This window comes from Syngnathus scovelli, chromosome 1 (assembly GCF_024217435.2).
Source record: "Syngnathus scovelli strain Florida chromosome 1, RoL_Ssco_1.2, whole genome shotgun sequence".
In the NCBI taxonomy this organism is placed as follows: Eukaryota; Metazoa; Chordata; class Actinopteri; order Syngnathiformes; family Syngnathidae; genus Syngnathus; species Syngnathus scovelli.
The window spans coordinates 23,012,019-23,038,000 of NC_090847.1; the positions used below are offsets into that span (position 1 = coordinate 23,012,019).

Consider the following 25,982-nt stretch of genomic DNA (forward strand, 5'->3'; position numbering starts at 1 on the left):
TCAAGGTAAGTAACTTGGGTTAGTGATTCAAACTAAGGTTTAAAACTAGGGGCAGGGTTTCAAACTAGAGTTAGGGATTTAAACTAGGGTTAGGCTTTCAAACTAGAGGTTAGGGTTGCAAACTGGGGTCTTAAACTAGGGATAGATTTTCAAACTACCGTTTTAAATTTGGGTTTCAAACTAGGGTTAGGGGTTTAAACTGGGGTTTCAAACTAGGGTTAGGGTTTCAAACTAGGGGTTTGGGTATCAGACTAGGGGTTTAAACTAGGTTTTCAAACTATGGTTAGGGTTTCAAACTAAAGTTTCAAACTATGGTCAGGGTTTCAAATTAGGGTTGGGGTTTCAAACTAGGGATTCAAACTAGGGTTAGGATACTGTCACATTGATTTATATCTTAAATCAAGACATCGGCTCGTACATGTTACTGGAATTATGCAGGAATCAAATTAGAGGCTAATCGACCACCATCTCATAGAATGGAGAAATCCTAATTACAGGAATCGAATTAGAGGCTTACCGACCACGATCTCATAGAATGGAGAAATCCTAATTACAGTCACTGTGTGTAAAATAAATTAAGGATTGTTTATGGTAAACACTGATATGACGCTGCTGATATGATAATAATCCACATATCTAAAGGCCAGGTTTGAATATTTACATCAGAAGTCCATCCAATTGATGCATTTTGCCGTCTACTTGCGTCAGCAAAGCGTTCCTTATTCTTCTCCAAAGCCTCACGGTTGCGCTGTTTCACTTCTGTTCGTCTTAAGGAGTTTCAAAAGAAAAAAAAAGGGAAAAAGCGAAAGCAGAATGAGGGGATGACGATCCACTGCTGTACTGTGACTGCTCTCGTTTCTCCGGTCTAGACATCACATCACAATCCAAAGCCGGCTAGTGAGCTGCTTCATATTTTTGTTTGGGCCAAAATGTCGACCACAACTGGCGGCGGGGAGTTCGGCAACCCTCTACGGAAGTTTAAGCTCGTCTTCCTGGGCGAGCAGAGCGGTGAGTTTAGAGCCTGGACGCCGTTTGCCGGAGTTGACTATCGGTAACTCCGATGTGGAGGAGAATAACGTTAGCAGCCGGCTAACTAGCTTGTCTGTCGAGTTAGCTCGCGGCCTGAAGTCTGCGATGGAGGTTGGAGAGTGCAGTGATACACGGCAACAATTTCGCATTCGTGCAATTAATGGTTTATAAAAACACTCAAATATGGACATTTTCCCCAATGATAAGGCACTTTGAATTGTCATGACGTCATCGGACACTCCGTGCTACCGAGTCACCGTTCACCATTGAGCCAAATGTAATTTTATGACATTACCTCGTAGTCCTGGTAATTTAAACTGTCGATTTACTTTCGAATGAACACGAAACGAACGTCTTGTAATTTATTTCCACCTTGACATTATTGAATGTGAAAGGTTAGCCAACATTAGCTAGTAGCTGTTGACTTTCTGCTCAGCAAACGAGGTGTACATTTTAGCTGCAACTCGCTTTTTTGGGGGAAAATCAAACTACTGACTGCGGTATAATATTGTTTCGAAGCAATGAACCGTGTTAAACATTCCGAATTTATAGATCTAGCTACACCTTGCTTAGCCACATCGGCCAGTCGAGGTTAGGATAAACCGGCGGCCTTCCTTGATAATCTAATACCGCCGGACAATATACTGCAGAATAAATGGATTATTCTTACGTGGTTTTACACTGTCTTTATGTGCCAGACACGAAACACAAACGCTCAGGCTTTGCAGTAATTTGGTGAAAATGTGGACATCTTTTTTTTTTTTTCCGTCCGTTTCAATGGCTCCACCCATATTGCCAGCTCAGCGTGTGGGCTCAAACAGTTCACAACAGTGAATCACGTCAGTGTCTCAAGAAAAGCCGATTGAGCTTTCATTGAAAATAAATATTATTAGTACCGATACCCAGCCTTTTTTCCAGGTTATCAGTACTTTCAACCGGTATCTTGTGGTTTCTCGTGTCCAATTTATGATCAGGAACTAGAATTTATTATTCGTGTTAGCCATTCATTTCGTGCTATTGTAAAAAAAAAAAAAAAAAAGCAGATGTACATGGATATAGGGGGAATTTTTTTTTTAAAAATTGTTTATATGTATCCAAAGTATGGTTGTTTCGGTGCCGTGACTCAAGAGTACACATTTTGGTATTGATCTAGAAAAGAAAAAGTTGTATAGATGATCCCCACTTTTTACTCACAATTGAGACAATTTAGAACACTAGCGGAACGACTAGGTCACACTAGTTGCGTACTTCTCTGAAGTCTAGTAGTGAAGTTAGAACACATGGAATAGTACAAATGGTTCGAATGTGCTCACTGGCGGTGTATGATTTCTCAGCTATGCATGACATTTGATGTTTTTGTCATTTCGTCAAAGATGCTTAAACTCGTGCGTTTTTGTTACAGTGGGAAAGACTTCGCTCATCACAAGGTTTATGTATGACAGCTTTGACAACACCTACCAGGTAAATCCGAGCATACACGTCACATAATTTTCCAAATAAATTGAAGCACTAGATATGTTAAAAGCATCAAACACTCAACTTGAATTCTGATAAGTGACGACTTTGGGTGATGCTGGAATCTGTTGACTTCCTGTGTCTAGTCGTCTTCACATCTCTTACCACGTCCTTGGAGACCAAACACCCGGTTGCTGAGGCAGCTCATTCTTTCAGAACTTGTGCTTTATGAAATTCCATTTGGAAAAATGACTGCGGTCTTCATACTGCTGATTGAGCAATGATACATCTTGTATATTGCTTCTGCTGTTTACATAACGTGTTGCTGTCATGTCAGCGTTTTGATGCAGTGATTGTTTTGCAGGCAACGATTGGCATTGACTTTTTGTCCAAAACCATGTACCTCGAAGATCGCACGGTAAGACATTTGATCTCTTTTTATTTTTTGTCATGACTACAAAAGGATGATTGAACCTTGTTAGAATGCTGAAAGCATTCTTTGGCTGATTGTGTATAGCACCCTACCATTTCCACATGATCACCCTTTCACAGTTTTTTTTTTGTTTTTTTTAAACCCGATCCTATAGTGTCATTCATTTTGTCAGACATGATCATATTTTCAGTTCCTTTTTTTTGTTATTTATTTTTTCCTTCTCCCATCATCTGTCTGGGTCACGAAACACCACCTGTTCCCCACGCGTGCTCATATGTGTCACGGGCGGCCAAAGATTCGGCTGCAGCTCTGGGACACGGCGGGACAGGAGCGTTTCCGCAGCCTCATCCCGAGTTACATCCGAGACTCGGCCGCTGCAGTTGTGGTTTATGACATAGCCAGTAGGTATCACGGCCTCGCCTCCTTGTCCTTTGCTTATACAGTACGGCGTGCGAGGGCATTTCATGTTGTGCGAACCCCACTGGACACCACCGTGAGAGCCCCGGCCAAAGCATTTCGCCGGAAGCGCCGGGGGGGGTCTACGCTCTGTTTTTGAGAGGCTGTATTGTTTACAACAGGCTGCTAGAAAGAATCAGTCAACATTTCCTCCCATGCTACTAAAGAACGATTGGGCGGGGCGTCTTTTTTTACTTTTTTTTTTGTCTTTCCTTGCATTAAGCTGCTCACCTCCAATTCATCACCCCACCCCATTCCTTCATCAAAAACAGCGTGGCTTGCAGTTAGTCCTTTCTTCCTAGCTCCCCTTTCTTATTCTTCTCTCTCCCCCTTCTTTATCTCCAACCTTTCTCCCCCACCGTTCCACCCCCGCAGGTCCGACTCCAGCTTTGGGACACAGCTGGACAGGAGCGCTTCCGTAGCCTAATTCCCAGCTACATCCGTGACTCAACCATTGCTGTGGTTGTGTATGACATCACCAGTGAGTCAGGGCTGTTCACGAACGTTTTGTTTCGGTTCCCCTGAGACTTTTGCTTTACATTAGGTACACCTGCGCAATCTAACCTGGCATACAAGTCTATCACCACCACATCGGTTCTGACTGTTTTATAGTGTATTTTCAGATGACCAGACTAAAAGGACCACGTCATGACCGGATTAAGACTGACCTGTAATGGCTTCATACTGTTGGAAAATCCCCTAAAAGACAAACGAGTAGTCATAGAAGAGGCTCGGCTAACTTGACCTGTCTAGAAACTCGGTTGCCATTGCAAATGTTTCATTCACCTTGCCGTTTTTATTGGGAATGACTTTGGCTGAACAAAACTCAACAATTCTGGATACTGCATAATAATATTTATTATTGATCCTATCTTATCCATGGAACAAATTGCTTCTTTTTGCCCAAATGTTAGAATTAGCGCAGTGCATATTTTGTTAAATGAGCTGTATAGATGTTGCTGGTGTACCTAATGTTGTCCCACTGGGTGCAAGTATGGTCACCTGGAATTCCTCCGACATTGTCGTCACAACCTCTCTGTTTACATTTTCCGACTCTTAATACGTTTGCTTACTAACAGAAGTAGCCAAACGAAAATATGTGGACTCAGTAGCTATTTGTCACACCTTTACAAAGTGCAGCTTGGAAATGCGGCAATGTGTGTGTGCACTGATACCTTGTCATTTTATCCTACTTTCAGATCTCAACTCCTTCCAACAAACCTCAAAGTGGATCGATGACGTACGGACGGAGAGAGGAAGTGATGTCATTATCATGCTCGTTGGGAACAAAACAGACCTGGCGGATAAAAGGTTTGCGCTTGTGTGTGGATGGCGTTGGGATAAAATTGCAGTGTTGGTCAGAAAAAGCACTGCAAACAAACCATGGCGAGGTTTCATTTAGCTTTGTTTTCGTAAAACCTTCGCCAAAGCCGGGAATCCCACATCTTCTCCTGAAAGTGTGCCTCATTCATCTTTGTTTGTCTTTATAATTTGCCACTTGAGTATGATTCAGTAATTTTTACAGTGAACCCCCATTACATCAGTTTTTTTTGTTGTTGGTGCCTCCATCGCTATATTTCAGATTTCGAAGCAATTTAATGCCCTTCCACAGAAATCAGGCAAGTCTGAATTCATAGTGTGTCTAGCACCACTTTGTGCTACAGTGTGACCTGCTTTAACAGTTGTCGTTCCCATGGAGGAAAGAGAAAATCTTTCTGTATCGTCGATGCTAATTGATGGTAGCATGTTTTTGGCGTATCCCGTTATTTGTTATTATTAAGCTCACACTTTATTTAGACAAAATTCTATGGTTAGGTTGAATATTGTATTGTTTAAAATACAATTTTTAATTCTTTTTTTTTGTATGTTGTGAGAAAAAGGCTACTTGAAGCAAAGCACACTGCGCCCCGTTTTGGATTATTAACTGTTGGATTGAGTCTTTGTCAATTTTCAGAGCCAGAGGGGGTTCACTTGTCTTTTTCTTTGTCTCAGATTTGGGTTCTTTTCTCAGTTTCATTGTGTCATTTTGATTTGTTTTCATTTCTGCGTGTGTGTTTGCATGTGTTTTTTGGATTCTCCACCTTGTCTTCTTCCCACCCACCACCTTCCTACACGCACCACCACCGCCGCCGCCGCCGCCACCTTTCCCGGGACCGCGGCAGGCAAGTTTCTGTTGAGGCAGCAGAGAGGAAAGCTCGCGAGCTCAATGTGATGTACATAGAGACCAGCGCCAAGGCTGGCTATAACGTCAAACAGGTTGGTGGCGGGCGGCGAAGCGGCCGTGTTGTCCTTCATGTTAGAGAGCGTGACTCCGCCGCTAGCCAGCATAGCGTCTTCTTGGCTCTGACTTTCTGTGTCTGTGGTAACCAAACTAACTTCTTAGTAACTTTCAAACCAAGACTCAGCAAGCATTCTTCTCTCTATCCCCTCTCTTCCCTCTCCTTTCGGGCCTGTCTTCTTTCTCCCTATCCGCCGCGTCTACCTCCATCTGCATCCACCCGAGCAGACAGATCACCACGGAGGAGGGCGAGCAGAGAGCTAAGGAACTGAATGTCATGTTCATTGAAACCAGCGCAAAGACTGGCTACAATGTCAAGCAGGTAGAGATATTATGCTTTCTCTGGCTACTTTGCTAACAATGCAACGCTCTCCTTTCACTCTTCTTTTCACTAACCCTGCCTGTGATGGACAAAACGTTTCTGCTTCATTGTCCTCAAAGCCAAAGGTTCTGGAACCGGAGTTCCTTGACCTATGAGGGTTTGTAAGCCAGTAGGTGTAGACTGAGTTCTGAAAAATAATTTGTGTGGGGTTTTATTCTTTTTTTAAGGAAAACTGAAAATTAAATATGATTATGTATGGCATAAATCTGGCCTGCTGGCATGTATACAAGAGCAAAGGCAGTTTTGGGTTGATTCTTTGGTACAAAAGGCTTTTTATTTGATAAAAATAGTCCTTTTTTTTGGAGCATAATAGCAACTTTTCAAGAAGAAAAGGTGTAATATTGTATGTATATTGCAATTTAATTGTCAAACATTGTCAAGTTAACATGGTAAAATGCAAAAATCGTGTTCATTTTTGACAAAAAAAAAAAAAAAATCTGAATTTACCATTACTTCATGACGCTTTATTAGAGGCTGACAAAGAGAACCGCAATTTTCCTACCCAATGTCTGACGAACCTTTGATGAATCTGTAAAATTGGAATAGTCTTAATTTGAAACGGTGTTGTGTTTTTATTTCAGGTTATGTATTTTCCCAATATGTCTGATGTTGACGCGTCACATCCTTGCCTAATTCTCTCGCCTTCTGTTTTGCAGCTGTTCCGTCGTGTTGCGGCTGCGTTACCTGGGATGGACAGCACAGCGGAGAAAAGCAAAGAAGACAGTATCCTTGAAAATGACTCTGCTTTTCAAACTTATGTTTTTTTTTTTTTATTCACTTGTTCTCCCTTTGCCAAATGTTGACATTCATTTCATAATATGACTATTGTGAGAAAAATACAACTAAGAAAAGATTACAATATTTTATCCTAATAACAGACATCTACAGAAAACATGAATGTCACTTGACAAATTTTTAAGTATTGTGAGAAAAAAAAAAACTATTTAAACTATTATTTAACTATTTCCTTTTGAGGACTGTTTCTTCTCCGGTTTACAAAACAAAGTACAAATAGTGAAGTTAAGATTTTGCAACTCACGACTGCTCGTTGCTTAACTCCAACTCAGTGATCGACATCAAACTGGAGAAGCAGCCAGAGATGACTGTCACCGAGAGCAGCTGCTCGTGCTAGTACACGACACTGGAGCCCAGCCCATCAAGTCTGTCTCACCCTCAGTCCCCCACCCCACCCCACCACCATCACCACCACCACCAACAACAGCTTGTCTCTCAGTAGCCACTCGGGGAACAAACACTGGAGAGTGAGCGTGTGGATATGCGTTACTGAATCCAAACAAGAGAATCCACATTGACATCAAAAGGGACACGATGCGCGTTTTCAATGTGATAACTTGCATGGCATTCCGATAATATATATATATATAAATTGAAGCGCAGATTGTCTTAGCTAACTGCTTTTTGGGTTATCGCACAGTCTTTGTGCTGTGACATTTTTTTTTTTTGGGGCACGTAGAAAAAAAAGACCGCTTTGGGTGGTTTTAATGACTGCACGAGGTTTGGTTCTTAACATATTTTTTTTTGTATCTACAATAGAGAAGTTGTAAAATGGCTACTTATTCTTCACATCTATGTTGTATTTTAAGGAAGTAGAGACAAGGTCTTACTAATCGTCACACAAAGGTTTTTGTCGCATACTAACACAGCGGAAGGCGTCGATAAGTGAGTGATGAGGTTGCTCCACGGAAAGCTGTTTGTCTTTCATCCCATAACTTTGAGATCCAGTTTAGGGTTCATCGAGAATGCTCTTTACCCTCATAAGTAAAACAGATTAGCCCACTAGTAGAATACCTGTCTTACTGGTAATGTCTTTTCCGCTAGTCGTTTCACTTTTGACCAAATGGGACACAATTCAAACTTGTGTAATTTACTATGCTTAGACTAGCGTCAGACTAATCAGTAGGCATATTGCACTAGTATCTTCCTTATGAAGGTTATCAAACAAATGCTCAAATCGTTTGTTCTCAAAAAAATGCTTGACGACATATTTGATCAAATGGAACAAGTGTGTTTTACTACTGTAGTATATTTTCCCTCCCTCTGCTAGTAGCCTAGTTGTATGCAACTCTGGTAAGCCCCTGTGTTGCACTGGTTATAACGATTGGATTTTTAGTCATTCGTACTAGTAGTCAACTGTTTTGGCTCAGTAACATAGTTGTCCTACTAGTATGCCAAAGTTAGTCTTACTAGTGCATATTGAATTGAATTGCCACAGCACGGTAGTTTACCGTTGGTTTAATTGTGTGGTAGGAAGCCAAAAGTAGAAGTTAGGGAAAAATAATGACTCCCAAGAAAGTTATCTTAGTAGTTCAGTCAATTGCCTAACTTGCAGGGACAAAGAGCAGACGAGAACATGGAACTTGCAGTTGATCAAGGAAATTCTATAAACGCTTCAACAGATAGATGGTCTGCAGATCAACAAAATGTATTGACAAATTTAGGATTTTTTTTTTTTAAATTAATCCAAGACCCCTGAGTGAGCAAAGTTGTCCCAAACCACAAGACTCACTGCACCGTGCACATTTGTATCATTCATTAGAGACCCGATCCCAAGCGGTAAAGTCGTCTCACGTAACCCCAAACTGTCTTCGTAACACGCCAGAAGCATTCAAATGCCAATTTCACCATACTAACAAAGACCTTACTAGATATCACACTTGAGAACTCTCCCACCGTGCCATTGATCCTCCGTGTTGTGTTGATCACACTTAAATCGCAGCGCATGCTCGCCATGCAGGAGTTGTACGAACAACGACACAGATGCCTTGCTTGTTTTGTTCACCAACGTTGTGCACTGAATCAAGCCACAAACATTGTAAAATACATGAAAAGGGAAGCCAGCTGACTGATTGGTGGCTTCAACTCGTCGTCGTTTTCTCAAGACGGTCGACGAGAGCTTGTCCGCCAAAAAAAAAAAAAAAAGCTTACTAACACACCCGCTGTAAAAAGGCCACCTTGGGTGCAGTAACCTTCGCTGTAGTGCTATTATTGCTCATGTAGAACTGTTGTTTTTATGTGATTATTTATTCAGTAACTCAGACATACACATGAAAATTGTTTGCTTGACCAAATGTGCTGAGACGCATGTTGAAAAGCTGTTTTATTTATTTGTGTGTCTGCTGGGGACCCTATCTCCCTATCCCACTGAGCAAGTGTTTTTGAAGGCAGCAAACATTGTGCTCACATCGCAGTTTGTCAAGATTTGTTCAAAGTTGCCAACAAGTTTATTCAAAATTTCCTTTTCAACCGGAAAATGTTCAGGTGAACGTCTTTCGCACATCTGGTGAGTGTTCGGCAAACATTTGCAACCCTTGGAACAACCCTGATGAGAATGCAACATCGGTTGCCTTCGAAAACACTCGCAATTGTTTGTTTGCTACTCAGTGGGATGAAGGCTCAAGGAGTTGTCGAACAGCAAGAAAGGACTTCTTGTAATACATATGTTGTCATGGTAACACTTGACACACACAGTGTGAACCACAGACCAATTATTAGGCCATGGTTTCAAGTTAACACCTTGGTCCTTGGCTTTTGCCGGTTTTAAAAGTACATTTTAAAGGGGGTGGCGGGATGGATTTTGCGCTCTTCTATGACTTGCCACAACTTAATACTCAGCTTTGTGCTCTTCGGAATCGTGTCTGTCCACTTGAACTATGCTGTCTACTCGTGTTTAGCAACGTTGTGTGAATATATTACTATCTGGTGTGTAAAAATGAGAGTTAACGGCACACAAGTGAAGGCTTATCATATGAAATACAATAAAGATTATTTCACCAAAGAGCATTCGTGAATCTCTGTTTTTATGTTTAATCATACATTGTTTTGTACCAATTGTTTTGTTTGACAATTAAATAGGCTGTAATGAACTGAACAGTCTACCGCCATCTTGTGGCACCTATAGGTAGCTGTTTAAAGTACTCAGCTTGCGGAAACGTTGTTAGCTAAGAGCCTCATAGTTTTCCCAGTGTCTTCTGTAAAAAAATTTACACGTGTAAAATTATATATTTGCTGAAGCAAACTGTATTTTCAGAAGACATTTCACAGCCTATTCATTCAGGGATGAGCTCATTTCGAAGGGTTCACCTGCCTGCACTGTCAACTTTTAACTAGCTACACAGGTTGAGCTCATCGCTGTTGGGTTACATCATGATGGTTTTATTCATCAGCAGTGAAAGGTGTGGGGAGCTTGTTACATACTGCCCATGTGTGTCACGTTCAGACCGAAACTACTGTCAATCGCACTCAATTACGACATCAAGGTGTGGGCAGGTTAGCGGAAGGCTGCAATGACTAAGCACAAGTGGCAAAAGTGATCACAATTTACCTGCTTAGAAGTACGCGCAATCGAATAAGGAAAGAATGAGGAACTCACTGAGGTGGCAGTTTGAGCTCGAAACTTTCGTCGTCTTAACCTACCTAGTAGTTTCTAAGAAAGGTGTGCTCGATTTATGACCCAGAGGTTAGCCTTCGATGGCGTCATAACTTCACAAATATCGACGTAACAAAATATTGACTGAGGGAAATTGCATGGATTTATTCAAGTAATTATTTTAATTTAACAATCAATGAATTTTAAGTACTGACTCTGAAATGTAATTTTTAGATAATTTACAAAGATTATAGCCGACATCAGTATCTCATGGCCAGATGTTGCCTTTTTTTGTGTATGTTGTATCCATGTAAAATCAATAGAACGTTAATTTGGGTAGAAAATCGAGCGCACCTTTAGAAACGTAAAAAGTATAGACGTGCTCCATTTGTTTACGTCCAGGAAATTATCTGCCCACTGATAGATTATAAATATATCTGTATTTCGCGTGTTGGGCTAAATGCTTGCCACAAAAACAATGATCTATAATCTAAATTAGGATTTTTTTTTTTTAATGTTTTTGTCATACGCACAGAGGCGGCACACAAACAGGCGAGTATACACCACCGGTGTCTCCCAATTCCCATTGTGTTTTTTTTTTTTTTTTTACCTGAAGTACGTGTCATGACGTCAGCGGAGGCGTGTTCCTCTTTCTGTGCGTAAGTCAAGGTATGGCTCAGGAATTCGACCGCAAGAATCCTGCTCGACTCGATTGACAATCGGCCTCTCTTCATATTTAGACGGCAACTCGAAAAAAGCTCCATTTGACTTTGTAGAAGTTTCCAAAGAAGAGACACCTTATCGACTCTTTTGATTTTTCCTTATTTTGCGCTTAATTGTTGGGAGATTGGCACAATGTCTCTTGCCAGCATCCTACCGGACGACTCTGCGTTTGACAATTTCAAGGAGCAGTGTTTGTCCACCAGTGGAAATTGGCACAACAAGTACGACAAATACGGTATGCAAGTATGGATGGAAATCCCGAAGGACAAAGGAAACAGTTCTGGGTCGAAAGTGCACAAACTAAAGGTAAGTTTAAAAAAAACACAGGTGCATCTCAGTACGGTTGGCAGAATCGTTTTTGCACCAAGAGAATTTAAACTAAAAGAATTTCTGGCCCTCTAAGTACACTCTTATATGGAACATGAAAATATGCAGTAGTAGGCCTTTGTGTTTATAAAAACACGCGATTTCTTCCTAGAGTACGATATCAAATATTATTGTACACCATTGCAATATTATACACAGTTTGGACACTATTAAAACTCACTGCACTTGATTTAAATATAGCGTCCGGCATGTATTTTACCCAAATAAAACACACACACACACACAAACACGATTTACAAGAACGGTGCTTGACAAATGTACTGCACTTGATTCATGAAACAATTAAACCATTTATGCAGTTTTTTCTTCTTAGTTTATAAACTGTTGTAACATTATGCTGTCAACATTTAATTCGGTGATACCGTCATGTACCACTAGAGGAAGTTTGCAGTAATGCAGAGTTTAAGACTGCATTACTGTAAATATGGTTATTTGTTTCAGTGAAGGAACGAACGACCGAATGAATGAACGAGCGAATGAATGAATGAATTGTTTGAGTTGACATGTGAAACTGACAATAAACATATTTCACACATTAACACGTAAGACATTCTTTTCACTTATCTTATTTTCTATGCTATTTATATTACAGTCCAACTTAGACCTAATTAAGGTTAGAATTGATTTATTAAATTACATAATCATTCAACAATAATAGTATAATCACCTCACAGTTAGGATGACGCAGGTTCGATTCCACCTTCTGTGTAGAGTTGGCATGTTCTCCCCGTGCTCGCGTGGGTTTTCAATGGGCACTCCGGTTTCCTCCCACATCCCAAAATCATACTTGGTAGGCCGATTGAGTAGTCCAATTTGCCCCTAGGTGTGAGTGCGAGTGTGGATGGTTGTTCGTCGTCTCTGCGTGACCTGCAATTGGCTATATCGGTGCAGGCCCATCCTAGCTGACTTGTGGGACACCCTGAACTGGTTGCCAGCCAATCGTAGAGCACATAGAGACAAATAACCAGTTACAATATATTTTTGTGTTCCAGTGCAAAATCGCAATCAATGAAGTCTCTGCATCCACTATGTACGACGTCATCCACGACAGCGAGTACCGGAAGACGTGGGACCCCAACATGGAGGAGAGCTATGACATTGCCCGTGTCTCCGAGTGCGCCGACCTCGGCTACTACTCATGTGAGCGGTCCTATTTTTCCTAGACTGGTCCCCTGCTAAATACAGAATGTCTCTGACCAGTTGAAGTCATGAGATTTGTGCTGACATTTTGAGTCCTGTCCAGTTGCTTTGCTTTGTCTCAACAAGCCTCACTTGGAGAAAGAAAAACTGGGGAAACCTACAAAGACACTCACTCGCCTTGTGCCGTTTGCTCCGTGCAGGGCGTTGTCCAAAGCCAATCAAGAATCGGGATGTGGTGACCCTGCGCTCGTGGCGAGTGACAAAGGACGAATACCTCATCATCAATTTCTCAGTCAAACATCCGGTACGTGTTCACCCCCAAAAACAAATGAATAAATAACAAAATGAATAAATATGCTTCAAAACGAAATCCATTTCAGCCGTTCCATTTAAAAAAATGTAACTTGTGTGTTAAACAAATTCATTAGGCTAGATTGAAATACTTCATAGTACAATAAATAAATCACTGATTACATCAAGATTCCATGAAACGTATGGCAGGCGCAGTTAAATCGAAAAAGACTTTAAATTATTACAAAAAAATTAAGCTTTAAATGCAAATATATTGGAATAAAAAGTTCAATACAACTGAACTGTACATATGTGACTCCTAATTTACTCGTATGCATTCAATGAAGACGTCTGCACATTCCATTTCAGAAACACCCTCCTCGCAGTAACGTGGTACGAGCCGTTTCCATCCTCACCGGGTATTACATCAAGCCCACAGGACCCAACAGCTGCATTTTTATTTATCTCTCACAAGCCGACCCCAAAGGTACGCTCGAGCTCCCACACAAATCATTCAACTTGGCGCTTTTTGGTGTTTTCATTAAAGACGTGAACGTAGACATGTATTTCCAAATACATGTGACCGCTTCAGAGCATCCCCTGATGCTAGCAGCAAGTGAAACAGCAAAATTATTTCCGTTCTTATTTTTTTAAATGACTGTTAAAGTGGACAAAATGTTACGTGTTGAGTTGAATATTTGACTCTTTTTCACTCCCAGGTTCTCTTCCAAAGTGGTTAGTAAACAAAGCTTCTGAAGTCCTGGCACCGAGGGTAAGTTAGGACACAAGCTGAGCTACATCAGGGGTGTCCAAAGATTTGTGCACCGAGGTCCACATGAAATATTTATGAAATTTGACCACGACCCCTGCTCATCATCAGAATGTATACAAAGAATTAATATATAAAGAATATATGGATTGTTTGTGTTCGGGTGTCTGTTGCTTAGAGTGTAGCATCAGTTATCCATCCAGTGCATTATTAATATCAATCAAGATGCTAATTGTTAGCCCATGTGCCGACCTGGTTTCCCACTGTATTTTAGCGTGAAGCTAGCAGAGATTATGCAGTTGTTTTAAGTTAACATTCAACGAAATATCCTGTTAAAACTTCAGATCTTTTTTATTCAATTTGTCTTTATTCATTTTGTGTAAGATTGTGTGGGTCATGGATTTTGGGCACCCCTGAGCTAAATGAAACTGCTCGTTATTGATATGCATGAATGGTTCTGATGGCTTACAAGTGTGGTTTTGTGTATGCGTGCAAAAAAAAAAGAAACTGAAAGGTTTTGTGTGTCTCAAAAGACAATAGTAACCATGGAAACTGGTTTGAAGGGCCCGTTCTGCTGAAGTTGCTCACAAAAGAACTGTTGACATATTGGCTGGCACAACCCGTTTGCCCAGTTGTGTGTGTGTGGGTGCGTGTGTGTGTGTGCACGCACTTCTACGAAGCACAGTTCGCACTTCTACGAAGCACAGTTATCTTGTTATAGTGATTTGTCAGCATGAAAGGTTCCAAAGGTGTGCCTTGGGGAACTTGGACAGCAAATAAGATGATGAAAAATGAGGAAGTAAACTCAACTTTTCTTTTGTGAGAACTCACACAATATGCCGGGATTGGATCCAAAAAAGCAGCCGAGTATTTATTCTTGAGTCCTGTAATTAGACGTAATATACTCTCCTAGCATGCCCAAATTGACCTGGGTGAAGACCTAAAATGCTTGGATACATATTTTTAAAAAGTCAAAATCAAAAGTATGGGTCCTATTTCTTTTCTTATCATTTTTGTATTCAAGAATTGACATGACATTGACTATTCTATGAATATACCTGGCAGAGACACAATGGACAAAAAGTGGGGCTGGAACATCAAATGTATTGTGTTAATCATTAGCACTTTTGTCGTTTATGTCCATATGAGATATAATTTGTTGCCAAAAGGAGGTGAATACAGTCGTGCAGTCATCGAAGTGTCAGACGCTTATTCACGTCTGCTGCGATTGTGGTGTTGCCATGGCAACGCTAGTTTATACGTCAAGAAATGCTAAGAATTGTGCTGCGAAACATTTCTCAGACTTAACCGCATAACAGAAAAATACATTTACCTACCGTTCATGCTGAAAACACGTTTCGATTGAAACTGAGAACATACCGTTTTAAGGTTTTCTTCACACCTGTTCTTACTCTTTTAACTATCATACCATATCTGTTAGCGTAATGCTACCATATAATACAAAACACCATTAACAGGCTAACAAAAGCACTAGCACTGATGTGCTTAGACACAAAGCAACACAAACACATTCTTCTTGTAATGAATGAATGAATAATAATGTCCCAACATGTCCAGGTGTTGAAGTGTGTGCACGAGGCGGGTCAGCAGTATTCCAAGTGGAAGGAGCAGAACCGTCCAGATCACAAGCCGTGGCTGTACCCCGATCAGTGCACGCTACCCAAGATGAACCCAGCCGAGCTGGCCATCCAGCGGGGCGACTCGCTGGAGAACGTGGACGAGAGCGCCATGCAGGATGAAAGTTGACAGATATCGGGGATGGTTGACATGGTTACTTATTTGAAATCACCTCAAGTGCACAAATAAGCTCAAAGTGTCTTTTTATTATTATTATTATTTTACTTTCTTCATAATGCAGCTCATCTGTTGAACGTTGTTACTGCATGTCTTTTTTTTTACTGCAGGTTTTTTTTGTCAGGCTTTTTTCTGCGTTCACGTACAAAGTTAATTGTTTAAAGCAGGGGTGGGCAATCTTTTGACTTGCGGGTTCTAAATTTGGACCAGGAGAAGATGGATGTAGTGTATGTGTGAAGTAATAGAAATTACATGTAAAGGTCATTGCATAAAAGGTTTGGGCCTTTAGTAGGTAGTAAAGCATGGATATGTTCCCAAAAAGGTTTTTTGAAAACAAATGCATTTATTAACAGCATTAAACAAAAATAACATTAGCACTCTCCAGGGCGGATCTGTTTAGACTTGTGTTTGTCCTTGTCTGTTATTTACCCTTTTTTGAAATTACACACATTTGCAAATGAACTCTTTCAGTCCATCATTGGAATTTTATGAACTTCCAAAAATCAAACGGCTATGGATTGTCCTTTCCCGACGACAAGACGCAGTTTTTTTTTCATAGTTTGGCCACTGCGACTTATATGTCAAATTATTCACGCATTATTGACACATCACTGACTTACTAGTATCGTTGATCATTTTCGTTGATCATCATCATCACATCATCAGTTATTGCCACTTTAAACCGCATGAGGTCGCACGAGGCAGTATTTGAAATGGCAGTTGATGAGTCTGATGTCAGCAATGGATGGATGGTTGGTTGGACGGACGGACGGACGGCTCTTGTATGGAAAGCATTGCAGCTGCGCAATAAACAAAGCCGTAGCGTAGCATATTGTGCTTTTTTTGCATTTTGCATTCATAAATGCATCATTCTGATATTCCTTTGGTTCTTGTCTTCCTTGTGATTTGGGCCTATGCTTCCTTTTGTCGGGCAACATCGCCTTTTCCTGCCCGAGACATGACACAAAGAAATTCATTTGATTCAAATCAATTTTTCAATTGTTTCTTTGCAACTTGCGTTCACGAGCTTACCGCTGAAGCAAGTACACCCCAACCATCAGGACAACAGAAACCACGTCCACTGTGATCCACACCAGTACGTACGTCCGACGGGCCTGAAACATACCCATTCGGATGAGTGACACGCCAAGACATTCGAGTGGCACCTGCCTTTCTGTACAGCCTTCAGTTTCAATCCTGCAACCTGCTTGTGTAGGAGCGAAAGGAGCACGAGTACTTGTACCATGATCCAATTGGGCCGCCGCAAGTCCTTGAGGAGATGGCAAGCGTTGGTGGTGACGGAACTGACCCCGGCGCACCACAGCAATGAGAAAAGCCACGACTCATTGACCACCCACACGTTCACCGTTACGTTTTGACCCACAAGATGCCTGCCGCGCACCAAAAAAAATATATATTAAAAAGAGGAGGCGTTTGAATGGCACTCACCACACGTGAAGCCGTTCGATAGGTACTTTATTGATCCCCGGGGAGAAATTCAGTTGCCAGCAGTTAAATACACAACTAACCAGATAGCCAGCGTCAAACACGACGAAAACAATAACAACAACAGAAGGAAAATACATCCAATTAGAATAAATAGATGACAATGAACGTATTGGCCCGAATATAAGACGACCCTGATTATAAAACGATCCCCTCTTTTTCAAGGCTCAGGTTTGAAAAAAGACCTTTTGAACACCAAATGTAATTTGTATGCAGAAAATAATTACAGTACATCTGAAACAAATGATTATTACAATATATTTGAGAGTTTTTTCATTCAAATCATGCAAAAACTGTCTATCACATCCTAATATCTGAACATTTAAATATGTAAACTAAAGTGCAATCACATATGTAAATGAATGGCTTCTGTTTTTTCCATTTTCTGTTATCTCGTCTCTTATTTTCTTCTCTTTTCTATCTTACTGCTATTTTTTATTTTCTTTCTTTGTGCTACCGCTATTTTTATTTTTATTCTTTGTGACAGGGGTTCGCTTTGGCCTGGGGAGTTAAGTTCAGCATTGGCTTTAAAGATATCTGGCGCCATCTAGCGTTGTAAATGGGTACACTGTCTAGACTCTGAATGTAAGACGATGCCCAATTTTTCACTCTTATTTCAATGCAAAAAAACATCGTTTCATATTTGGGCTAATAAGCTACAAATTATTCACGGATCCTTTTCTTCTTTGTATTCTGCGGCATTCTGGATGGAGGCCTTTTGGCACTGCTCTGCCTCTCAAAGGTCACCCTTGATACTACGCTAGGAATCTGATTTGCCGACGGCTGCTCACGTAAGATTTGATGATACTCATCTGTGATTGATACTTTCCGTTGGCCGGCTTGTCTATGGCATTTTGCGTTAGTGTTAGGACACCTGACCTTTGTCAGACGTTATTGGTTTGGCTGAACATTTGAATGTACAAGGCTCAATTTTCATGACTATGATATAAAACACAAATATTTGCTCCGTTAACAGCGCAGTTTTTCACCTATTGCAGGTGGGTGTGGAATTGCAGCGTCCCTGTAATAAAAGTGGCTTCCCACTACACAAAGAAAAATTCAGAACTTGGCCTCACCGGTCCTGAATTCTTTGACAATGACCTCCGGTTACCATCAGCGCTATTACCTGATTTGCTCCGTGTTCAACTTGTTGTACTGCCGATTGAGATGGTTGCCTCCGTTTTGAAACATGTCGTGCTCATTGTCGTAGACGTGGACCAAGCCCGGAGCGGCTGTTTTCACATAGTCTCGCTCTGTTGGAGGAAGCCACAGGACCTGCGCACAGGACAATTCCTTATGAAAATGTCGCCAGTGTCTTGCAGTTGTCAAAAATGAGGATGAAGGAAGCAGCAGCGATGATCACAGGCTGGCTATGTTAGCCTGCACACTGGCCAGCGTCTAGTCAACTCAAGTTTATTTATACGGCCCTAAATCACAGACAAGTCTCAAATGTGCGAAATTGGCTTACATGAAGAAAAAAACCTTTGTCAGAGTCGACATTGAATCTTTAGGGTTTTAAGGTCAACATAACACTCGTGTGTAACTAGCTACTAGCCCAAGGGTAATGGAGAAGGAAGAACAAATGTTTGCCTGTGTTTTACAGAAAAATGAGAAATCAGGCATCATGACTGTGACTTCCATTAACCCTCACTTCTTCTCAGTAACCAACCAGTTTGTCCTGCGTTTGTTTACGCTGCTTTGCTAAAGGTTTTATTGTTCTTTTTTTCATTGTTCAATTTCCCGCGACAAGTACAAGACCGGAGGTATTTCTAACCTCATTCAAAGTTTAAAGCTTTTTATTTCTATATAAATAAACTTGACTTGATTTAAATTTCTCTCAGTTTCAAAAAAGAGAATTGAGCATCATCTAAATTTGAAACAAACGGCATAATTTCATCTAATAAAAGTCTGCTGGGAAGGCGGCAACATAAAATTCAAAATGCTAGCTAAAGGGCTAAAAGGAATTAGCTTCGCAAAGACAAACCAAAAGGGTGAACGTTTGTATATCGAAACAACCAAAAATTTAAATGGCATAGAAGGCAAGTCCGCTACGTTAAAGCTAACGTGACGTGCTTCTTCTTCATGTTTTTAATTAAGATGCAGCAGTGCTCGTAGAGCTCGATGCTGCCTAACATGTTGTGTCGCAATGTGGTATTGCAGTGCGCGCAAATCGTAATTGGGACGTTTAAGTAGCCTGGAAAAAGGCCTACAAATGATTGCTTAAGAATCCAGCAGAGATGCAGCCAAACACACTTTCTGTGCATGTGTATATTGCTGGTGTGTCCTTGTCTTTGCCCATTTCCGAGTCTGTAACGAAATCCGCTCAGCTGACTGAATGGAGCACAATTCCAAGTGTGAGGGAGCAATTAGTTTTGAAGCCTACCAGGCTTGGGTCCAGTTCAGACATAAGGATGGTTTTGATCACATCCACCGTGTCATTCTTCTGGTCGGGACTGTAAAGGTCGAATATGACCGATACGTTGTGGCTCTTGGCGAGGTGCAGGAGCTGCAGTAAAGATGCAACGCTCTGATTCCGGGCTTCTTCTTTATCCTCCGTAGAGAGCTGAGACAGTGAGCGGAAAGGATCCGTCTAGAAAATATTGATTGCGTACAATCAATGCAATGCAAATGGGTACTATTCAGTCGTGGTTCTCAAAATGGTCGAGACACACTCTTTGCAACTTTTTGCTAACATTGAATTTGTATATTTTTGGGTTCATCTTGGAAAAATACAGCATTTTACTTTTTTACCGTTACAACTTTTTCTACAAAAATGGTGTTTGTTCATATGAAGTTTTTGTTTTTTAAGAATGTCGTGAATTCATAAAAACTCTGGATTCATCATCTTCACTTTTGGATTTTTACCCCTCCAAAAGTCAGCTATTGAATCCCTCTGGCAACTATGAAACATTTCAAGGTGAGTGCTCACTTGTAGGAACCATTCACCCGCGTTCAGACTTTTCAAGTCTGTCCAGCTCAGCTCCGTGCTCGCATTGAAATCGGTGTGCGGAAACTTCTTTTTGACGTCGGTTGTTCTCCTTAAGAAGCCTGAGTCATGATCGTGCATCAAAAATGGAATTCTGTCCTTACTAATTTATGCGCAAAATAAGGGGAACAAATAAGAACAATGCGTCAGTGCGAATCGGCACAAGTTACATTCAAGATGTTCGTTTGACATATGCACAATAAAAACACAACGATGGAATTGAGCAATTACTTTTCTCCCTTCCACTTTGACATTACAATATTCTTAAAAAGAGCAATTTTAGACAATGAATATTGCAGAAAAAAAAGGGAAAGGCAATGTACACAAGATGAAATAAAAAACAATGGCAAAACAAAAAAGCACGGTGTCAGCAGTAATAATCTGATTAGCGTCGAATGTTTACCATTCCACTGATATTGCACAGTGTAAACTTTAAAGCGAGCACGTTTAGAAAGGGGGGGGGGGAAGCATCAAATTAAAATGTTAAGCACATTTTTGAATACAATGGAATTTAAAAAAAAAAAAATCATAACAATAAAGTTTGATGTACATGTGTCAGGCATACGTTTTCCATTGATAGAATATAAAAGGATTTAATTTATTTACCAAAAAAATCTAAATACTTTTTGCAGTTTGTAGAAAAAGTTCGTATAACATAAAATGTCTGAAATATTTTAGGTTAAAAAAGAAAAGAAGAAAAGCTGTTAAGTAAACATGACTTCAAGTGACACAAAGAAATAATGACCTACACTTTGCTGGCCAGTACCTGATCTGCACGTCTGTCTCAAGTGCCGTCACGCCGCATTGAAGGCTCTTTCGGAATGACATCATCGTGTTCTCGGGGGCCAGCTGAGCGCAAACACCAAACGTGGTGAGACACAAGAAAAACGCGTACATAAAAAAATACGCTCCACTAAGGCACACAATGTTCGTGTGCTCCTCTAAGCTTGATGGTGAGTCAACAGCAAACGTGGCCTCATTTTATTTCTTTTTTTTTACGGTACTTCTCCACACACTTCTCCACACCTGAGCCAAGAGTGCGTTCTGCGATCGAGTTTGTAAGCAGGAAAGTTTGTGTGTAGAAGCAACGTTTCCCATAGGAATCAATGCAAAAGCAAATAATGTGTGAGGGACTTTACACTTTTTGCCTTATTACTCCATGTGAAACACACAGCAAACCAAAACAACTGTTTTATTTTTGATTTTTCAAACCTTGACACCAAGATGGAAATGGACGAACACAAAAGTGTGTTCTTTGTGTTTTTGTTGAAAACAAGCCGGTACTCCCTGGCCGTACTCCGTTGCGGCAATATTTGCTGTGCCTTTATGATTTTGAGTTTCATATTAATAGTCTTAGAAGACATACTTGACGACAGTGCTTGTTTTTACTTAAGAGGAACAAACGGGAATAACGAGCCAAGGAGACATGGGGGTGGGGTTCCGAAGTTGAAATTTGGTTTGTACGTAGATGCATGAAAATTGCGAGGCGAGGTATGTACATATAGGCATTTGTAAGTAGAGGTACGACTCCATTTGCTCGCTCCGCTTGTGACATTAGGAAAACACACAAGGACGCACACTCACCATTGGTGCGCCTCTGTGGCCGATGAGCTTCGGCTTTGGAGGCAAGTCGCTGTGGTCGATCAGACAAGGTGAATGGATGAGTAAAGGACACAGAAGGACGGCTGCAGAAACTACAGCGCACAACGATGCCATCAGGAAGCGAGACCCTGGTTTAAGGAGAAAACAAGAGTTTGGGCATGCCATCTCTCTCTCTCTCTCTCTCTCTCTCTCTCTCTCTCTCTCTGTTTTTCTTTTGCACCACTTTAGTTCAAATGAGGCTCCTCAGCTTATATTTGCACATAGGCTCTTGACACTAAGATAACACAACAAAACGTTAATTTTGTCTAAATGAGGATCATCAACTCAATTTAGCGTAGGTCCTTGGAACACACAAGTCCCAATATGTTGTGATTATTTTATGATTTTAGATGTGTTTTCTCACCTATGAATTATATGACAATTTTCTATTGTGCAATTTGATAACTTCATGATTCACATAGCATACATTTGCTTTTGGCCATGTGGAATCCCTCGAAGACAAATGGGCTCAGCAGAACCAAGCTTCCAACGGCACCGAACTGCAAGAAAGGAGCGGTCGCCTTCCAAAGAACAAAGCACATTGACCACATTCAATGCAATACATGTAAAACATACAGTTGGCTACGGTGACTTCATGGCGTTCCTACCTGGAGTGAGAGAGGAACAGTTGGCCATTCTCTCATCCACTGGAGACTTATTCCGATGATTCCAAGAGAGATGAAAAGCAAACTGAGGACTAGGAGGCACTTCAAGGAAAGAAATGTAAACAATAAATGACGTTCTGTAATGCATAAAAGACAATCCTATCAGGGGCAGGTAATGAAGTCAACTTACCTTATGGAGCCAATGTAAGTTTAGTGGTTCTCTCAAGGCAACTTGGAATAAAGCAAAAAGCTGAAGAATGAAATAATAGTTACAGTGCCTGTCTGAAAATACAATGGAGTACCACAAGGCTCCTATTTAGGGCCCCTTCAGGTAAATCAATAACCCTGTCCTCTCACCAGCAGCAGTACACAGTAGCTGGTTAACACCGCTGAGACGATGATCAGCACCATGAACCAGTTCACCCAGCGCTTCAGTTTGATAAAGCCCTTCCTATAAAGAACAACAAAAGAGCAATATAGCAGAGGCCAACAGGAAGCGGGAGCTTTATGTGCGCTCGTTTGCTTACCAGTTGACATCCTCTCGGTCATTTGAAGTGACCAGACAGATGTACATCCAACACACCGACAGCAAGGTGATCAAAGTGAGGAATGAGAACCAGAAGCATGCACTCTAAAGTGGGGTAAAGAAAAAAAAAAAAAACACTGATGAATAGAGTGCATCATATACTGTATGTAGCTATCTATTTAGACAACAAGAGCTGAAAATGAGTTGACTTAAAGTTGATGAAAACCACAGCAATCTAACAATGCGTACTGTGTTACACAATAACAATAACATGAATGAATGAATGAATGAATGAATGAAAATACTGCAAAATTTCATCTCGATGAAATAGTGCCACGACTGACAATATGCATATGATATACTAATAATATAGATACATTTTTAAGAATTAAGGCTTTTGCATCAACAGTTTGCGAGGCATGACGATGTATTATTTAAGGACAGAATGTGGGCCACGTTTTGAAGTAAATGGAAAATTTAGTTTCAATAGTAAAAATATTGAGTCATAAAAACAGCACATTTGTGGGGGTTTCCTAACAACAAATAGAGTATATACAAAAACAGACGACAAAAATGATCACTTGAAAAAAAAAAAAAAAACACACACACATAATTCAATTGTCCTTTTCCTACTACTGTTGTTCAGGAAAATACAAGATAGAATGTAAATATATCGTTTGAACTAAGAGCCTCCAGCCTCCTGTCAGTTATTATTTTAGTAAGATTGGACTTCTATACTTTAGCAACTAAAGTTACTGAACTTTATGGCCAGCTCTCAAAGTGGTTTAGGTAAAGTTTAGCTAAACCATGAAAGCGCCAAGTTCAAAATCCATCCATCCATCCATCCATCCATCCATCCATCCATCCATCCATCCATCCATCCATCCATCCATCCATCCATCCATCCATCCATCCATCCATCCATCCATCCATCCATCCATCCATCCATCCATCCATCCATCCATCCATCCATCCATCCATCCATCCATCCATCCGTCCATCAATTTTCTATACCGCTTGTCGCTACGGGGGTCGCGAGCGTGCTGGAGCCTATCCCAGCAGTCATCGGACAGTAGCCGGGAGAAACCCTGAACTGCTTACCAGCCAATCACAGGGCACACAGACACAAACAACCATCCACATTCAAATCTAGGGACAATTAAAAGCGCCCAATTGGCCTACCAAGCATATTTTTGGGACGTTGGAGGACACCAAAGTGCCTGGAGAAAAGTCCTAAACGTTGACCTTTATCGTGCAAAGGGATTCTTTGGCAAATGACCGAGTTGTTCAGTGTGGAATGTTAATGCTGGTCGAGTTCCAATGCTTGCTGTCGTGGGAAACGCGAGAAAAACCAAGCAAGTCATTTTATGGCATTCCGCACACAAACAAATAAACAGTTTATTTTCCAAAAGACGTCCCCTTTGGGTTGCACTCTTTGAACTTCCCCTGGACCCAATAACAAATCTACCACGTACATCCCTTTCCTGCTATTCAGCATGTGTTGTTTCTCCAAACAAATGACAAGCAAGAACAAAAAAATAATACCATCACTTGTATTGCTGACCAAATACTATTTGAGGTTATACATATTGGTAGTACCGTATATTCATGACCAAATATATTCCAAAACTCGTGCCCAAAAGAATGTTATTAGAGAGAAAAAAATGACTCCTTGACTCAAAGGGTGAGGTTTAAAGCCAAGATGAGACATAAAAGGATTTAAAAGTGAATATTGAAAATGTTCAACCAAATTCTAAAAGGACACAAATCTGCTAGCTCAATGTTTTACCTTATCGCGCAAAACCACAAAGTTGAGCTAATGTAAACTGCCATGCTAACACCTGCAAACAAATGCTACTTTTCCCACACATGAAGTATTGTCACATACTACAAAAGAGAATCAAAGACAGTATAAGATGTTTTAAAACTTTTTCAAATTTAAAAATATATACAGTAATCTCTCAAACATAAGCATGAGAATGTATTTACTTTACTTGTCCTGGCATTCCTCGAGCGTTTCCACTGGCAGCTGAACAAGCCTCGACAACAAGTGGTGAACAGCGACATCCCTTCGACTTCTCATCCGCAGCGTAACCAGTGGGATGGCGATGGACCACAGAGTAGGTTCACCGGCTACCCACAAGGGGAACTGAGTCCTCATTCATGGCGTTGACCTATAGGGCGTGAGCTGGAAGGGGAAAAAAGGAGAGGGAGAGCCAATGAGGATTTGTTAGGTTTGAGGGGAATCTGTGCCTAAATAAGGTCCTCAATAGAGTGTGGTGAGAGCCATTGGCTGAACTGACAATGGAAACACCACAGGAGAGCTTTGAGAGTGCACAGTGATGTCAGAGCACAAACTGAAGGCCAGCCAGGCCTTCTCTGCTGGCCTAAACATGATCACAAGCAAGCACTGACCTACATTTTGCCACGGTCAGGGAGAGAGACCCAGTCCCCTTTTGGTCTGTCCCACCATTATTTTTACGAGGGCTGGACAATAACTCCAAATTGATTTTGTAATCCAGTAGAATGTTATACTGAAATTATAAAGGCTGCAGTTTGGAGAAAAGCACCCCATAAATGCCCGCAACTTGAACTGTCTGAGGAGTGTTCGGAAAACTCCGCTTTTTCCTCACTCCTGGGGGGGCGTGCAGCATTGTGCTTTTTTTTTCCACAGACATGCAACAATGTCTGTGTGTGTGTTTTTCAGCACTGGCTCTATGTGCACCAGTGAACAGAATTTAAAGTGCCTAGTCGGTGCAGATTATGGAGGGTGGAAAGTAATCGAAGAAGGAAAAGGGAAAAGGCGGGGTGGGTATTGGAGGATTGTACAAGTTTGTTGCATGAATACCTTTGATGCAACTTTTTTTCAATCACACCTCACACCCAAAGAAATCATCTAAAGATGACTGTTTAGGCTCTTTTTAACGAGCGTGGGCAAAAGTCCTCACACTTTGTACCTAAGTACATTAACAAAACGTATGTAAAAAAAAAAAAAAGTCTGGTTAAAGCAGAAGCACATTTATTTTCTCCTTCACTTGAGCAACATTTTTAAAAATGACAGGAGTAGTAACTTTAAAGTGTCACCAGAGCGAGTAAAAACTACAAGTATTGTTCAATTTCTTTGGTAAGTTACAGTATCACCACTTTGGCAACTTAGCACAATGGTAAAAACA

The 25,982-nt window shown here is 40.9% G+C and overlaps 3 protein-coding genes across 10 annotated transcripts; 2 read left to right on the forward strand and 1 right to left on the reverse strand.

Annotated features, from left to right (window-relative positions):
- Positions 1-741: 741 nt before the first annotated feature.
- On the forward strand, positions 742-9,829 carry rab41 (RAB41, member RAS oncogene family). 6 transcript variants are annotated; one of them, XR_007488652.2, is made up of 9 exons: positions 750-1,008; positions 2,432-2,490; positions 2,849-2,902; positions 3,213-3,318; positions 4,573-4,684; positions 5,536-5,629; positions 5,880-5,973; positions 6,690-6,756; positions 7,101-7,252. XR_007488652.2 is itself a non-coding variant. In XM_049755574.2 (8 exons), the coding sequence occupies exons 1-8, from the start codon at positions 930-932 to the stop codon at positions 7,163-7,165; spliced, it is 636 nt and encodes a 211-aa protein (XP_049611531.1). In that variant the 5' UTR covers positions 742-929; the 3' UTR covers positions 7,166-9,829. The 6 variants fall into 6 exon arrangements, 5 of the variants coding, with proteins under 5 accessions (XP_049611531.1, XP_068508317.1, XP_049611514.1 ...); XM_049755574.2 differs by lacking the exons at positions 3,213-3,318; positions 5,536-5,629 and adding an exon at positions 3,749-3,854 and having other exon boundaries at positions 742-1,008; positions 7,101-9,829; XM_049755557.2 differs by lacking the exon at positions 5,536-5,629 and having other exon boundaries at positions 7,101-9,829.
- Positions 9,830-11,119: 1,290 nt separating this feature from the next.
- On the forward strand, positions 11,120-15,946 carry stard14 (START domain containing 14). The gene is made up of 6 exons (XM_049755536.2): positions 11,120-11,449; positions 12,523-12,670; positions 12,871-12,974; positions 13,331-13,448; positions 13,681-13,733; positions 15,309-15,946. Exons 1-6 carry the CDS (start codon positions 11,276-11,278, stop codon positions 15,495-15,497), a joined length of 786 nt encoding a protein of 261 aa, XP_049611493.1. The 5' UTR covers positions 11,120-11,275; the 3' UTR covers positions 15,498-15,946.
- On the reverse strand, positions 15,555-25,135 carry gdpd2 (glycerophosphodiester phosphodiesterase domain containing 2). Of its 3 annotated transcripts, XM_049755467.2 has the most exons (14): positions 24,799-25,126; positions 22,811-22,914; positions 22,641-22,734; positions 22,474-22,533; positions 22,287-22,385; positions 22,106-22,199; positions 21,622-21,767; positions 20,804-20,886; positions 19,981-20,140; positions 19,435-19,641; positions 18,178-18,326; positions 16,789-16,936; positions 16,578-16,660; positions 15,555-16,492 (listed from the first exon to the last, which is right to left on the reverse strand). In XM_049755467.2, exons 1-14 carry the CDS (start codon positions 24,874-24,876, stop codon positions 16,402-16,404), a joined length of 1,596 nt encoding a protein of 531 aa, XP_049611424.1. In that variant the 5' UTR covers positions 24,877-25,126; the 3' UTR covers positions 15,555-16,401. The 3 variants fall into 3 exon arrangements, with proteins under 3 accessions (XP_049611424.1, XP_049611433.1, XP_049611415.1); XM_049755476.2 differs by having other exon boundaries at positions 16,578-16,936; positions 24,804-25,135; XM_049755458.2 differs by having other exon boundaries at positions 16,578-16,936; positions 24,799-25,131.
- Positions 25,136-25,982: the final 847 nt, after the last annotated feature.

What these genes read in the sequence shown, in the direction of transcription:
- stard14 (XM_049755536.2), top strand. Translation starts at nt 11,276, where the DNA reads ATGTCTCTTGCCAGCATCCTACCGGACGACTCTGCGTTTGACAATTTC. An exon ending in CGAAAGTGCACAAACTAAAG is followed by an intron (nt 11,450 to 12,522) that starts GTAAGTTTAAAA and finishes TTTGTGTTCCAG; the next exon opens with TGCAAAATCGCAATCAATGA. An exon ending in CTCACAAGCCGACCCCAAAG is followed by an intron (nt 13,449 to 13,680) that starts GTACGCTCGAGC and finishes TTTCACTCCCAG; the next exon opens with GTTCTCTTCCAAAGTGGTTA.
- gdpd2 (XM_049755458.2), bottom strand. Translation starts at nt 24,876, where the DNA reads ATGTCGCTGTTCACCACTTGTTGTCGAGGCTTGTTCAGCTGCCAGTGG. An exon ending in GGAATGCCAGGACAAGTAAA is followed by an intron (nt 22,915 to 24,798) that starts GTAAATACATTC and finishes ACCCCACTTTAG; the next exon opens with AGTGCATGCTTCTGGTTCTC. An exon ending in CTGAACTGGACCCAAGCCTG is followed by an intron (nt 18,327 to 19,434) that starts GTAGGCTTCAAA and finishes TCCTGTGCGCAG; the next exon opens with GTCCTGTGGCTTCCTCCAAC.
- rab41 (XM_049755574.2), top strand. Translation starts at nt 930, where the DNA reads ATGTCGACCACAACTGGCGGCGGGGAGTTCGGCAACCCTCTACGGAAG. An exon ending in CTTCCTGGGCGAGCAGAGCG is followed by an intron (nt 1,009 to 2,431) that starts GTGAGTTTAGAG and finishes TTTTTGTTACAG; the next exon opens with TGGGAAAGACTTCGCTCATC. An exon ending in CTGGCTACAATGTCAAGCAG is followed by an intron (nt 5,974 to 6,689) that starts GTAGAGATATTA and finishes TCTGTTTTGCAG; the next exon opens with CTGTTCCGTCGTGTTGCGGC.